Source organism: Oryza sativa, chromosome 5 (assembly GCF_034140825.1).
Source record: "Oryza sativa Japonica Group chromosome 5, ASM3414082v1".
In the NCBI taxonomy this organism is placed as follows: domain Eukaryota; kingdom Viridiplantae; phylum Streptophyta; class Magnoliopsida; order Poales; family Poaceae; genus Oryza; species Oryza sativa.
The window spans coordinates 2,060,599-2,072,749 of record NC_089039.1 but is presented as its reverse complement, the minus strand read 5'-3'; the positions used below and the strand labels follow the sequence as shown (position 1 = coordinate 2,072,749).

Sequence of the window (12,151 nt, the reverse complement as noted above, 5' to 3'; positions counted from 1 at the left end):
GTAAGATAGGATACGACTAGGTTTGTTTTGTATGAGCTACATGTATCATATCCAATACTAGATTTGGTTTTTGAAGATAACGGGAGTAATCCCCTCGCACATAAAATAGAGCGACTTATTAGCACATAACTGATTGATTTATAGCTAAAAACATGAAAAATGGATCAATATGATTTTCGAAACAACTTTCTTATAGACTTTTGTTTAAAAAAATACATGGTTAGCAGTTCGGAAAGCATATGGCCTAGGCATAGAGAGAGAAGAGTACATATAGGTAGCATACCAGATAAAAACACTACATACATATAGCTATCATACGCGATAAAAACACTGCACCTAGAAATAAGAATCAACAAGAAAAAAACTTTGTTTAAAATTAGCAACCATCAAGTTTGTTTTCTGATACCCCTCTGTAACCATCAAAGATCATTAAAGTGGCTAATTTCTCTAAATAGCAGGCACTGAGAACAAAGAAATTCCTAGAACTATCGTTTTCCTATAGCATTAATATAATTTATTAGTATGAGTACTTCATTAAAAGCTCGTTTGGTATAGCTCCTACTTCAACATTTTTGTCTCGTAAAGTTGGAGCTGTACCTAACACTTCCAAGCTAGTGTGAGAATATAGAGTAAAGCTACCACACAGCTCTTAAAAAAGTTGTACCAAACTAATGCTAGTTAAAACTACTGAAAGAATAATTAGCAACCATCAAGTTGTAAATACGAGCGCCGGTACTAAGTCTAGTACATGAATCCGGATGGATAGGTTCTACCACGTGGAATCTAACCAGTTGAGCTAGCTATACTCACTGATGCATAGTGGTTTAGTAATTTATAAGCATGTAATAATTAAACATGAAATTAATTAAGTCATATGTGCATACTTGCATATGTGCAGCAACGTAGTTGGAGAGATAGTGAGATACAGAGGATATCTGCACATGCGACGCTATGAAATAAACGCAACTGCGCAACACAATGCACATGCGACGCTACGAAATATATAATGACGCGTTCAATACATATACTCAGTACGTGCTACTCATGCCTAGCGTCGTATTGCCATCATAGGACGGACCAGGACGACCCAATTTTTCAAATCAAATAATTTATGGGCTTAAACAAACAAAGTACTTCTGAAATAGGGCTCAATCGGAAAACAAAAATGGATCGAGTTGAGTCTTCCTGGTCCCTATACAAATGTATATGTTACACGATGCCGTCCAACTACCAAACATCACAAATTCACAAAACATTGGCATATGCTTAGTTTAGCAGTGATGACCTCCAATATCACACTTGTTTTCTTGTTGATGATGTGCTTGGCAGCGGCAGTAGCAGCAGCAGCAACCCCTGGAGTCGCCGGAGGTAATGGGCTCTTGCATACAATCCCTTCCAAAAACTCTCTGGCTCACTGCCCTTCTACCTGCGGCGACATTGGCTTCTCCTACCCATTTGGGATCGGCCATGGCTGCTTCCGGCAAGGTTTCGAGCTCATCTGCGACAACACCACTCATCCTCCCACACTGCTCCTGGCAAACACTACAACTAAGGTCATCGGCCAATCAGGCCGGACACTAGAGGTGATAGAAATCCCAGCCATTGCCTTCAACATCGCGATGAACAACAGCAGCATCATCGACTACATCCGATACTGGGTTTCTCCTGCCAATGGTTTCACCATCGTGAACGAGAGCACCCTGTTCGTTATCGGATGTGGGATCGAGGCGTGCCTGTTCGATCTTGACACGAACGAGACCATGGGTTCTTGCATCACCATGTGTTCTGACAATTTGGGGATCATGGAGATGCACGATGGGGATTGTACCGGCATCGGTTGCTGCCATATCATCGTGAGAAGGGAGCTGCGTCGGTTTTGGTTAAAGCTTGATCATCCGGATGATAGAACAACACCGCGATCATATCGGGTGTTGTCTCGTGCTCAGGTTTTCATCCTGCCAACAATTAACAGCTATCAATTCAATACGAATGATCTTGTTTCGTCCAGCTGGATGAACACGAGCTCCATTGGTGGTACTCTTCTCCGTGGTGCCATCATGGACCAGGAGACTTGTCCAGGTGCATCAGCGAGCAAAGCAACCTATGCTTGCACCACTAACACCAATTGCTTCAATGCTACAAATGGAGGATATTACTGTTCCTGCCGCAATGATGTCACCGATGGCAATCCTTACGTTAACCTTGGCTGCAGTGACGACCCTGGTACGACTTATATATATTCTTTTTCTATGTATGCATATTACCCGTGCGCTGCAATAGGATTCTAATTAGATAAAATTATCATTGACCCGATATTACCATATTTTTTCACAAATATTATTTCTTAATTTCTGTCCTTTGATCGCACACTATCCTTTTTCCTTTCAAAACGAAAAGTACAAAGTTGCAGGTGGTGGTTGACATGTGGGCCCTTTGTCCTAATAGTGTAATTTTCCCTTTCAAAATAAAAGTAAGTTGGTGATGGGGGTGGTGGTAGATTCACCACTACTCCATTCTAAAGGTCCATTTTAAAGGAGTATAGATGTTCCTATTTTGTATTGCCTAGTGCCATGCATGTGCATTGTAACAGGATTGGAATTATGAGGTTTAGTTTTTCCCCTTTTTTGGTTGATTTTTCGTGTAGAAACTGGTTTTAGGTGGGTGGCTATTTTTAGTGTGCGGATTTTTAAGTGGGGAACTATGATGGTGGAAAAGGAAAAAGGACAACTTCGTTTTCAAAGTAGTAAATTTATAAGAATCAACTAAGTGAGATACCCTAGATAACATATATACTACATAGTAATAGAAACAGTAAGGCACACATTGGTAATCTTTCTATATACTAATTTAGAAACCCATGGAGGAGAGAGAAAAGTAAGGCCAGCAACTTTATTCTAGATGGTTCAGAAAGGCTAGAAGAATCTCATTATTAATAAGAAATTTTTATAATTCTCATATTGATCAAGAAAACCTAGATACATAACACATCCAATTTGTTTTACTAATGATGAACCCATGCATCCACATGATGAGCTACTACCATTGTAGAAAACATTTTTAAGCATTAGAAATAATACATATTTGTAGTTGCAAATTCAAAGTTTACAGATATTATGCTTGCAATATGGGGGCAAGAAATTCTGAAGGGAGAAGTCTATTTTAGGATGTTGGTTTTCCCCAAGTCCAGTTTTCACTCTATACTAACAAATCATTCATTTTTTTACACATATATTTCAAAATCGGACCAGATATCAACCCAACGTGAGCTAATCTCACAATGCTCCAAACAGTGTCGTGCTTATCTCCTCTTGGATCTGGCAAGAGTTCACATGCCATCTTTAAAGATAGAGTTTTCATATGCACATTTTTTAATGTTCTAGATTTTCAAATGATTAATGTCAATTTTAACTTGTAGAACTTCTAGACTTTCAAATTAATGTTGAAATCTACTTTTGTTACCTACTGGTATTAATATAGGAGCATGCAGGAGAATATAGTAAAGGGTGAAGATGGATTGCTTTATTCATTTCAATAACCAGCATACTGCACATAATTGTTACTGATGTATGGATTCTCCAGCTCCAATGTTTGTTTTTTCCTTCCAAAAAAGAAGGGAGTTGGTGGTGGGGGTGGTTGAACATGTGATCCTCTGGTCCTACAGTTTTTTTTTCCTTTTCCACAAAAGTAGCAAGTTTGTGGTGGGGGTGGTGGCAACACTACTTTCTTTTAAAAGAATATAGATTATACAGTTCTAATATTATAGACATGCCATACTGCGTATACTCGCACTTACTAACACTGGGGATACAACATACCTATTTTTATGGGTAAAGGTATTACTAAGTATGGATAAATATATAATTTCATCCACTTAAGAAAGGACCATGTAGTAATTCTTTATCACGATGTTTTACCTTTGGCTAAGTTTTGTCATATGTACTTGAACCCCGATATTTGTCTCTAAAATTAATAGGTTCCACTTTGTTTTTTTGCTTCCCTACTATTTACAGATATTGAGTGTTTAACAAAAGGAAAATGTACGGCATCAGCTAAGAGACACAATCTTATTGTAGGTAGGTCACTTCAAACAAAATATATTCAAGTATAATTCATAAAATGCATGACGTCTTCATGAATACAAGTGTTATTGGATGAACAGGTATAACAATTGGAATTGGGTGTGGCCTTGGCTCAATCATTCTTGCACTCGGTGCAATAGTACTAATCAACAAGTGGAAGAGAGGTGTACAAAAGAGAATTCGAAGGGCACACTTCAAGAAAAACCAAGGCCTACTCTTGGAACAATTGATATTAGATGAAAAAGCACAAGATAAAACAAAGATATTCTCCTTGGAGGAACTAGAGAAGGCAACGAACTACTTTGATGCTACTCGTGTACTTGGCTCTGGAGGGCATGGCACAGTTTACAAAGGGATTTTGTCCAATCAATGCATAGTAGCCATTAAAATGTCCAAAATAGCGGAGCAAACAGAGATAGATCAATTTATCAATGAAGTTGCTATATTATCGCAAATCATTCATCGCAATGTGGTAAAGCTTTTTGGGTGTTGTCTTGAAGCAGAGGTGCCTTTATTGGTGTATGAGTTCATATCCAATGGGACACTATATGATATTCTTCACAGTGATGTAAGTGTTAAATGCTTGCTATCATGGGATGACCGTATTAGGATTGCAGTAGAAGCCGCAGGAGCTCTTGCTTACCTACACTCAGCTGCAGCAATTCCAATTTACCATAGAGATGTCAAATCTTCTAATATATTGTTGGACGACAACTTTACTACAAAGGTTTCTGACTTTGGAGCTTCAAGAACCATGTCACTTGATCAAACTCATGTTATGACAAATGTACAAGGCACATTTGGTTACTTAGATCCAGAGTACTACTACACTGGCCAACTAACAGCGAAGAGTGATGTCTATAGTTTTGGAGTTATACTTGTCGAGCTTCTAGTAAGAAAGAAGTCGATTTTTATAAATGACCAAGGTACAAAACAAAGCTTGGCTCATTACTTTGTGGAAGGGCATCAACAAGGAGTAGTCATGGAGATCTTGGATTCGCAAGTTATGGAAGAGGCAAACCGGGAAGAAATTGATGAAATTGTCTCAATTGCAGAATCATGCTTGAAAACAAAAGGAGAAGAGAGACCTACCATGAAAGAAGTAGAAATGAGGTTGCAGTTTGTTAGAACTATAAGACAAAGAAAGTGCCAACAATTTCCAGTAACAGAAGGAGAAATTGAGCATTTCCCATTCCCAAATACTAGTAACTCTTCAGATGGCAGGTTCAGCCATTCTACTGGTTTAACTTGCGACTCTGTCTCTGGAAGTTACAGCTTGGAGCAACAATTTTCTTCATCAATCAATTTGCCACGATAACCATTGGTGCAACAATACATTTGACTTGTAGGTGCTTGTTAAGATGAATTTGAGTCGGTTGCCCTATGTTTTAGTTTCATTAAATAATATATTTGCTCTATGCATATGTTCTTCCAACATATTTTCACGATGTGGTTTGTGTACCAATCTATAATCCCATACATATAATGCATAATTATTAAGGTTTGATATGCTGGTGAAGAAAAATATTTTGTAGTGTTCTCCATACTTCATATCCAGAGGTCAGAAACTAGTCTGATCTGATCTGGCTGTGTTAGCTGTCCCTTTTTTTTTTTTTGAGAAGGGTACATACTCAGGACGCACACTCACACACACCACACTCACACCACAACACACGCACACACACGCGTGCGCGTTCCTAACACACGGTCACACTCTAGGATTGAGATTGAAGACACTAGGCCACAGTGTACGGGAAACGTGCAGTCCCACTGAACGCGCACAAGTGTGTACCCTTTTACCTAACCAGGACCAACCGAAGTGAGTCCCGGGGAAAGGGATAAAATCCCGGTGCGAAAGGTTCAAGCCCAATAAGCTCGAGGCCAATACTTTTTTGGGCCATGAGCCCATGACCAACCTGTACTCCGTATTTGGTTTCAGGCCCGAACGTTATAAAACCATCCAGCCCACAGTATTTCGAATTTGGCCCGCATATGAATTCATCTTAAACATTTGGGCCATAATCTCTTCAAATTGGCCCACAACGGCTGCCTGTTTCGGTATAAATTCAGGCCCATCTGAACTCGCTGAATTTGTGCACAAAGGAATCATCGAACAAATTAAATTTACATTTTTATTTGATAACAGAAATGGTCAACATCTTCAATCTTTGTTGTTCGGAACACAGCCAAAGGAATTATAATTTACATGCACAATATGGAGTGAAGCAAACTAGGAAAATGACTGAAACTCAGTTCTGCAGAAACCAGAAAGTAAAATGTTTTGATTGAATCTGATCACTGATAAGGCTGGTGACCAACTTGGTGCAAGGCTTCAAGAGTTCCAAGACTGTTGGGCCTTTCCTACAATTGGGCCTTTCCAGGATCAATAGAACGGCCCATCAAAGCCCAACGGACTCGAGCCCAATACCTTCCTGGCCCAGCATATTTGATGAAACCATTTGGCCAGCAATCTTTCATTCTTTCAAATCTGTTCCATGATCTAAATTTTTCTGAACTTTTTTGGCACATAATCTCTCAAATTTGAAGATATTCAACTATCTTCCACTTTTAGATATGGTGTTTACCAATTTGCCGCATGAACTTACATGTCATAGATACAGGATTTGGCCCATAACTGCAACCTGCTTCAGTTTAAATTCGGGCAATAGAACGAGAAAAGTACTAACCACTGTAACTGATCACTGAATATTCAAAGATAGTGAATTACAATTCAGTTTTACAACAGCAAGAATCGATGCAGGTAACTACGGAGTACAAATTAAGAGATCAAAATAACAAGGAATATATATATTATGTGGTAATGATCCAGCCGATCGCTGGAGAAAGAGAACTTGTAGCTTAATTATCAGCTCGCCGTGTTGGTGGCGAAGCAGACCTTCCTGACCTCGCCGGCGTTCCCGGTGAGCACCTCGACGCCGCCCATCTTCACCATCGCCGCCGCGAACCTCGCCATCCACGCCACCGGGTTGGCGGCGTTGTCGTCGACCATCGCCTTGGTGTCGTCGCGGCTCGTCAGCGTCTGGTCCGACGTGAACATCACCTCCCCGGCGGCCACGTTCTTGAAGTACTGGTTGCTCAGCACGTTGGGGTCGGTCACCTGGTTGTTGCTCACCGCCCTCCCGCCGCCGCCGCTCGCCGGCGGCGGGCACAGCTTCTTGAGCGCCGCGGCGAACGTGGCGTTCATGGTGGGGTCGACGGTGGGGTAGAGCCTGCCGGTGACGAAGGCGCAGTGGGTGAGGCCGAAGGAGTGGGCGCCGGAGAGGATGACGAGGTCGTCGGCGGTGAGGCCCTTGGCGGCGAAGCTGTCGACGAGGTCCTGGAGGTGGAACGCCGGGGACGGGATGAACCGGGCGACGTCGGAGGCGGAGGAGGCGGTGCCGTCGCGGCGGCCGGAGGGCATGGCGAAGGCGAAGTTGCCGTTGACGACGGCGGAGTCGCGCGCGGCGAAGGCGAGGATGTCGGCGCAGGAGACCTTGCCGGGGCAGACGGCCTCGACGGCGGCCTTGATCTTGTTCACGGCGTCGTAGCCGCGCAGCGGGATCGCCGTCTTCTCCGGCTGCGTGTTTCTGCTCGTCGGGTCCAGCAGGATGGACGCGTCACAACCCTATTATTGCAAATACAATTTCATTAATTACTTTTTTAATTAGATAGTTAACCTTTGTCTTCAAACAGGTAGTTTAAGTGGTTTTCTTGATTTTAATCGAGCTATGATTTTATAATTCGAGTCATTTGATTTGTAATATATGTGTAATAATTGGATGTACTTTCTTTAAAATAAAGACTGGAATGAATTTTATTGTTAAAACATAGTTAAAGAAATAGTGTTGGGTAAACATGAATGTAAATTGTTATTATTAAATTGAATTAAACCAATCCAAATATGACACGTTGATGAATTTACTACGAAACTTATATGTTTTATAAATGATAGTTTTGTACGTACCCTGACGAAGCAGTCGTGGAAGAAGAGGCGGATGAAGGCGGCGCCCATGGTGGGGTCGTTGAAGATCATCGGCTCGACGACGTTCCTCACCGTCTCCTCGGCTTTCGGGCACGACGACGAGTAGAAGTCGTACTGCAGCGTCGTCGTCCCCGACGCCGGCGGCACGGAGCTCATCGTCACCGCAGCCGCCATGGCGAACGCCATGAGCATCACTGCAGGCCTTCTGCATGCTGCTGTCGCCATCGCCATGTTTCAGAGACTAAACTCCTCAAATTAATTAAGCTATTTAGTTAACCAACAAGAGAGAATGTCTGATTGCGACTGTGGTGTGTGTGCATGTCCTGCTCATCTCTGCAGGTATTTATAGCATGACATCGACTGGAATGCAGTGTTAACCATGCATGGGTGATGATGGATGGATCAATGATTAGGAGGTAATTAATTAAGCTAGCTGCAACAAATTATTGGTATAGCTGAATGAGCTAATTAATTAATTAAGCTAGCTAGGTATATAGCTGGGTTGACATTGCCACACACAAGAGGGTACTTGATAATTATCTTGTTCCTATGGGATTAGACAAGAGTTATCTGGCCGGATATATGCAATGTTGGTTAGTTAGCATTTGACTCTATGGAGGTATGAACACTAGTTACAACTGCAACAGAAAATGTTATCAAATCTGGCTAGCTTTGGACACCAATATCCTAGCTAATTAAGTTGATGACTTTGAGAACTTTTAGCTAGCTACCGGCAGTTAAGATTAACAGAATGAATAGAACATAGTACTAATTAACCCGACCCCCAATTATCTAAAAAAGCATGGTTAATTTTATTTTGTAGGCCTGGAAATGTCCCTAGCTCCTCAATTTAATTTTGGACTCATGATGATCAGTTCACAAGTTGAATTAGTAGGGAAACGAATTGAATCCTGTATTAAAAAAAACACAAGACAATTTATTTTAAGAGTAAATTTAACAAAACTACAGATACTTTGATCAAACTATTACAAAACTACAGATTTAAGAATGTATTTCACAAAACTACAGATTTAGAGTCAAATTTATCACGGAACTACAGATTTAAGGTATTATATCACAAAACTATTGATTTAACAACTATTTTATCACAAACTACATATTTAAAAACTATTTTATCACAAAACTACAGATTTTATAACTTTAAATAAATAATAGTGCTATGATCTAAACTCTAAAATATGTAATTCTTTGATAACTTCATCACTAAATCTGTAGTTTTGTGATATGGTGCATTAAATCTGTAGTTCCGTGAAAAGTTTGACGCTAAATCTGTAGTTTTGTGATACACATTCTTAAACCTGTAGTTTTATGATAATTTGATCCAAATTATCTATAGTTTTGTGAAATTTACTCTTATTTTAATTTCTATGTCCCAGCAGAACATCAAATAAAGTCTTGGATGGAAATAAAATGGATATTCTAGTCTATGCAAATGTTACTACATATATACATGCATGATTAAATGGACTTAATGCAAGTCTTTCATTGAAGGAAACACGGCTTGTCGACATTCTCTGCACTAATTAAGGTGTCTGTTTGTCCACAAGAATGTCAACTTGATAGGTACTTAATTACTGGCAGATATACTCCATACCATTTTTATATGTCTTTTCGGTGTAACAGACAGTGTATCTACTATTTGCTCATACTGCACGTTGTGCTGCATTTGTGCATACCCAACTGAAAAATTCTCGAGTTAGCGAATATTGTGTCGACCTAACTGATAACAGACAAATTAAATTAACAAGGATGACATATATATGTCCATGCATGAATGAAAAGGTTGTTAATTATATGGACATATATGCATGCGTGATTTATATATGAATGCTGCTAGCTGAGCTTGACGTTTATTGTCCAAGCAAAAAACAATAATTTTACTACACTTGCGAGCCAAAAGATGGGTGGACATCCACCCAAGTAATTAGAATCCATCTCCGTTACAAGCAGGAAATACTTTTAATCAGGTGGCCATCCACCCATTTGTTGCATGCTCGTGAGGGTAAGTACATTTCGGTAGGTGGCTACATTAAGCCATTCGTCTGTGAAAACGAAGGCATTTTTATAGGCTGACGCCGAGCTCGCCGTCGTCGTGCTCGATGCATGGCACGCACGCATCATCGCCGGGTCAGGCCACTTTCACCGCGCAAAGACGCGGGCGGAAGAAGCGCGGGAGTATCATGCTGGCCGAGGCGTTGGGGTTGAGCTGGCACACGCGCGCCACAACAAACGCCAAAGGTGAGGAGCAGCATTATCCAAAGGAGTAATATCTACTATGATTGTAGGGTTCGGATTCGAAGCCGAATCATGTGTGTCAAGTTTCCACCAAATCGATAGTTACCTTCACTTGACGGAAGATCGGGCATCCCGTTGCCATCACCAGCCGACGCCGCCGAGGAAGCCCGCGTTGGAGTAGACGCCCCGGCCGCACCTTGGCCCAAACATCATACATGGTGGCGGAACCGATGCTCGGGGGGCGAGAAGGTGGTTGACGGACAGGACGACGGTTGAGCGCGTCGTAGGTGCGGGAAGCTGCGCAGAACAGTGTGAAACCGCCGCCGTGGAAGTAGATGACGATGGGGTGCGGCGACGGCAAGCGCTCCGCCACGGCGTTGAAGATGGTGATGTCCGTGGTCCGTCCAGCCGACGCCGGTGGTGTCCGGTCGGAAATAGGCCGGTGCTTTCCGCCATCTCTATGCCGCGTCACGTCGATGGCGGGCGGCGACGGCGCGGATGGTGGCTAGCTGGTGGCAACTCGCTGGCTTGGAGGTGACGAGGAAAGTAGTGGAGGAAGGAGAGGTGGCCAATGACATGTGGGGCCTACACTATTTTTTTTTTTTCTGACTAGGATACCACGTCAGCTAAAACAAACATACCTCCACCCTACTATAGGACCTGATTTAGACTGTTTTGCCGAGAAGAGGGGTGAAGATTTCTGGTAATCAATTAAGCTAAACTCGCGTGAAGATGAGGGATTTCAGTGGACTTATTCCTCATTTGGGCCGTAACCAGGCAAAACAGCTGGTGGTCGGATGTAGGCCAAAAGTTACCTGCACCTAATCAAGGCCCATATACATATTCGTCTAGACCTATAAGCCCATACGGGGAGAGGAACGAAATTGAACTATTATTCAATTTGGGCTTAAAAAGTAGGTCTAAATTGGACAATTAATTTAAGCCCAACTTTAGAGCCAATTTTCATCCATTACAGATTTCAAAAGCTTTGATTTTGTGAATTTTGCCGCTTGGGCAAATCTATGCCTAGATTTTCATGCATCCGATCTAAATCTTTAAAGAACTATTAATATTTTAACTTTTTTTAATGTTTGACTTGAAAGATGCGTGTCTAAACTCCAAAATAATACTCACTCCGTTTCATATAACAAGACGTTTTGTCTTTTTTTTTTAAAGTTAATTTTTTTGTTTTGACTTTGACCAAGTTTAAAAAAAAAGCAGCAACATTTTCAATCCAAAACATATATAGTATCAAAATATATTCGACGTTAGATTTAACAAAACTAATTTTGTATTGTAAATATTGCTACGTTTTTCTATAAACATAGTCAAACTTAAAAACGCTCAACTTAGAAAAAAAACAAAAGTGTCTTATAATATGAAACTGAAGGAGTATATTTATGTGACCAGTGGTAGTATAGCTTTTGGCGAGAGCGCACCCGCGTACTAGTATAAAAAGTAATAACATTATAAATTTAGAATCGAATTACTTGCATCCCAATTTTTTTTTGAATGTGTGGCAGTACAACGAATTGAATTTAAACTACTTCCTTCGTTCCAAAATGTAGCTACCTAGTACAGGATGTGACATTACCTATTACTAAGAATCTGAACAGGAGGCTGTCCAGATTCCTCCTGTCCAGATTCATAGCACTAAGTAATGTCACATCATATACTAGATAGCTACATTTTAGGACGGAGGAAGTATTAGCAGTGGAAAAGAAGGACGGAGGAAGTAGTAGCAGTGGAAAAGAATAAAGTACAATAGAGTTATAGGGATCATATCAGAGTCAAACATTTAGAGAGAGAGAGAGAGCTACTGCATCGATCATCT

At 41.1% G+C, this 12,151-nt stretch overlaps 2 protein-coding genes and 1 long non-coding RNA gene across 3 annotated transcripts; 1 reads left to right on the top strand and 2 right to left on the bottom strand.

The window, feature by feature from the left end:
• The first annotated feature begins 1,266 nt into the window (after nucleotides 1-1,266).
• Nucleotides 1,267-5,426, top strand: LOC4337729 (wall-associated receptor kinase 4). Its single transcript, XM_066310536.1, has 3 exons — nucleotides 1,267-2,223; nucleotides 4,011-4,073; nucleotides 4,160-5,426. The coding sequence occupies exons 1-3, from the start codon at nucleotides 1,281-1,283 to the stop codon at nucleotides 5,395-5,397; spliced, it is 2,244 nt and encodes a 747-aa protein (XP_066166633.1). The 5' UTR covers nucleotides 1,267-1,280; the 3' UTR covers nucleotides 5,398-5,426.
• Nucleotides 5,427-6,762: 1,336 nt separating this feature from the next.
• LOC4337728 (peroxidase 2) lies at nucleotides 6,763-8,373 on the bottom strand. Its single transcript, XM_015782680.2, has 2 exons — nucleotides 8,044-8,373; nucleotides 6,763-7,704 (listed from the first exon to the last, which is right to left on the bottom strand). The coding sequence occupies exons 1-2, from the start codon at nucleotides 8,290-8,292 to the stop codon at nucleotides 6,946-6,948; spliced, it is 1,008 nt and encodes a 335-aa protein (XP_015638166.1). The 5' UTR covers nucleotides 8,293-8,373; the 3' UTR covers nucleotides 6,763-6,945.
• Nucleotides 8,374-9,920: 1,547 nt separating this feature from the next.
• On the bottom strand, nucleotides 9,921-10,923 carry LOC136356774 (uncharacterized). The gene is made up of 2 exons (XR_010741730.1): nucleotides 10,424-10,923; nucleotides 9,921-10,288 (listed from the first exon to the last, which is right to left on the bottom strand). It is a non-coding gene; the product is annotated as an uncharacterized lncRNA (long non-coding RNA).
• Between the last annotated feature and the right edge of the window lie 1,228 nt (nucleotides 10,924-12,151).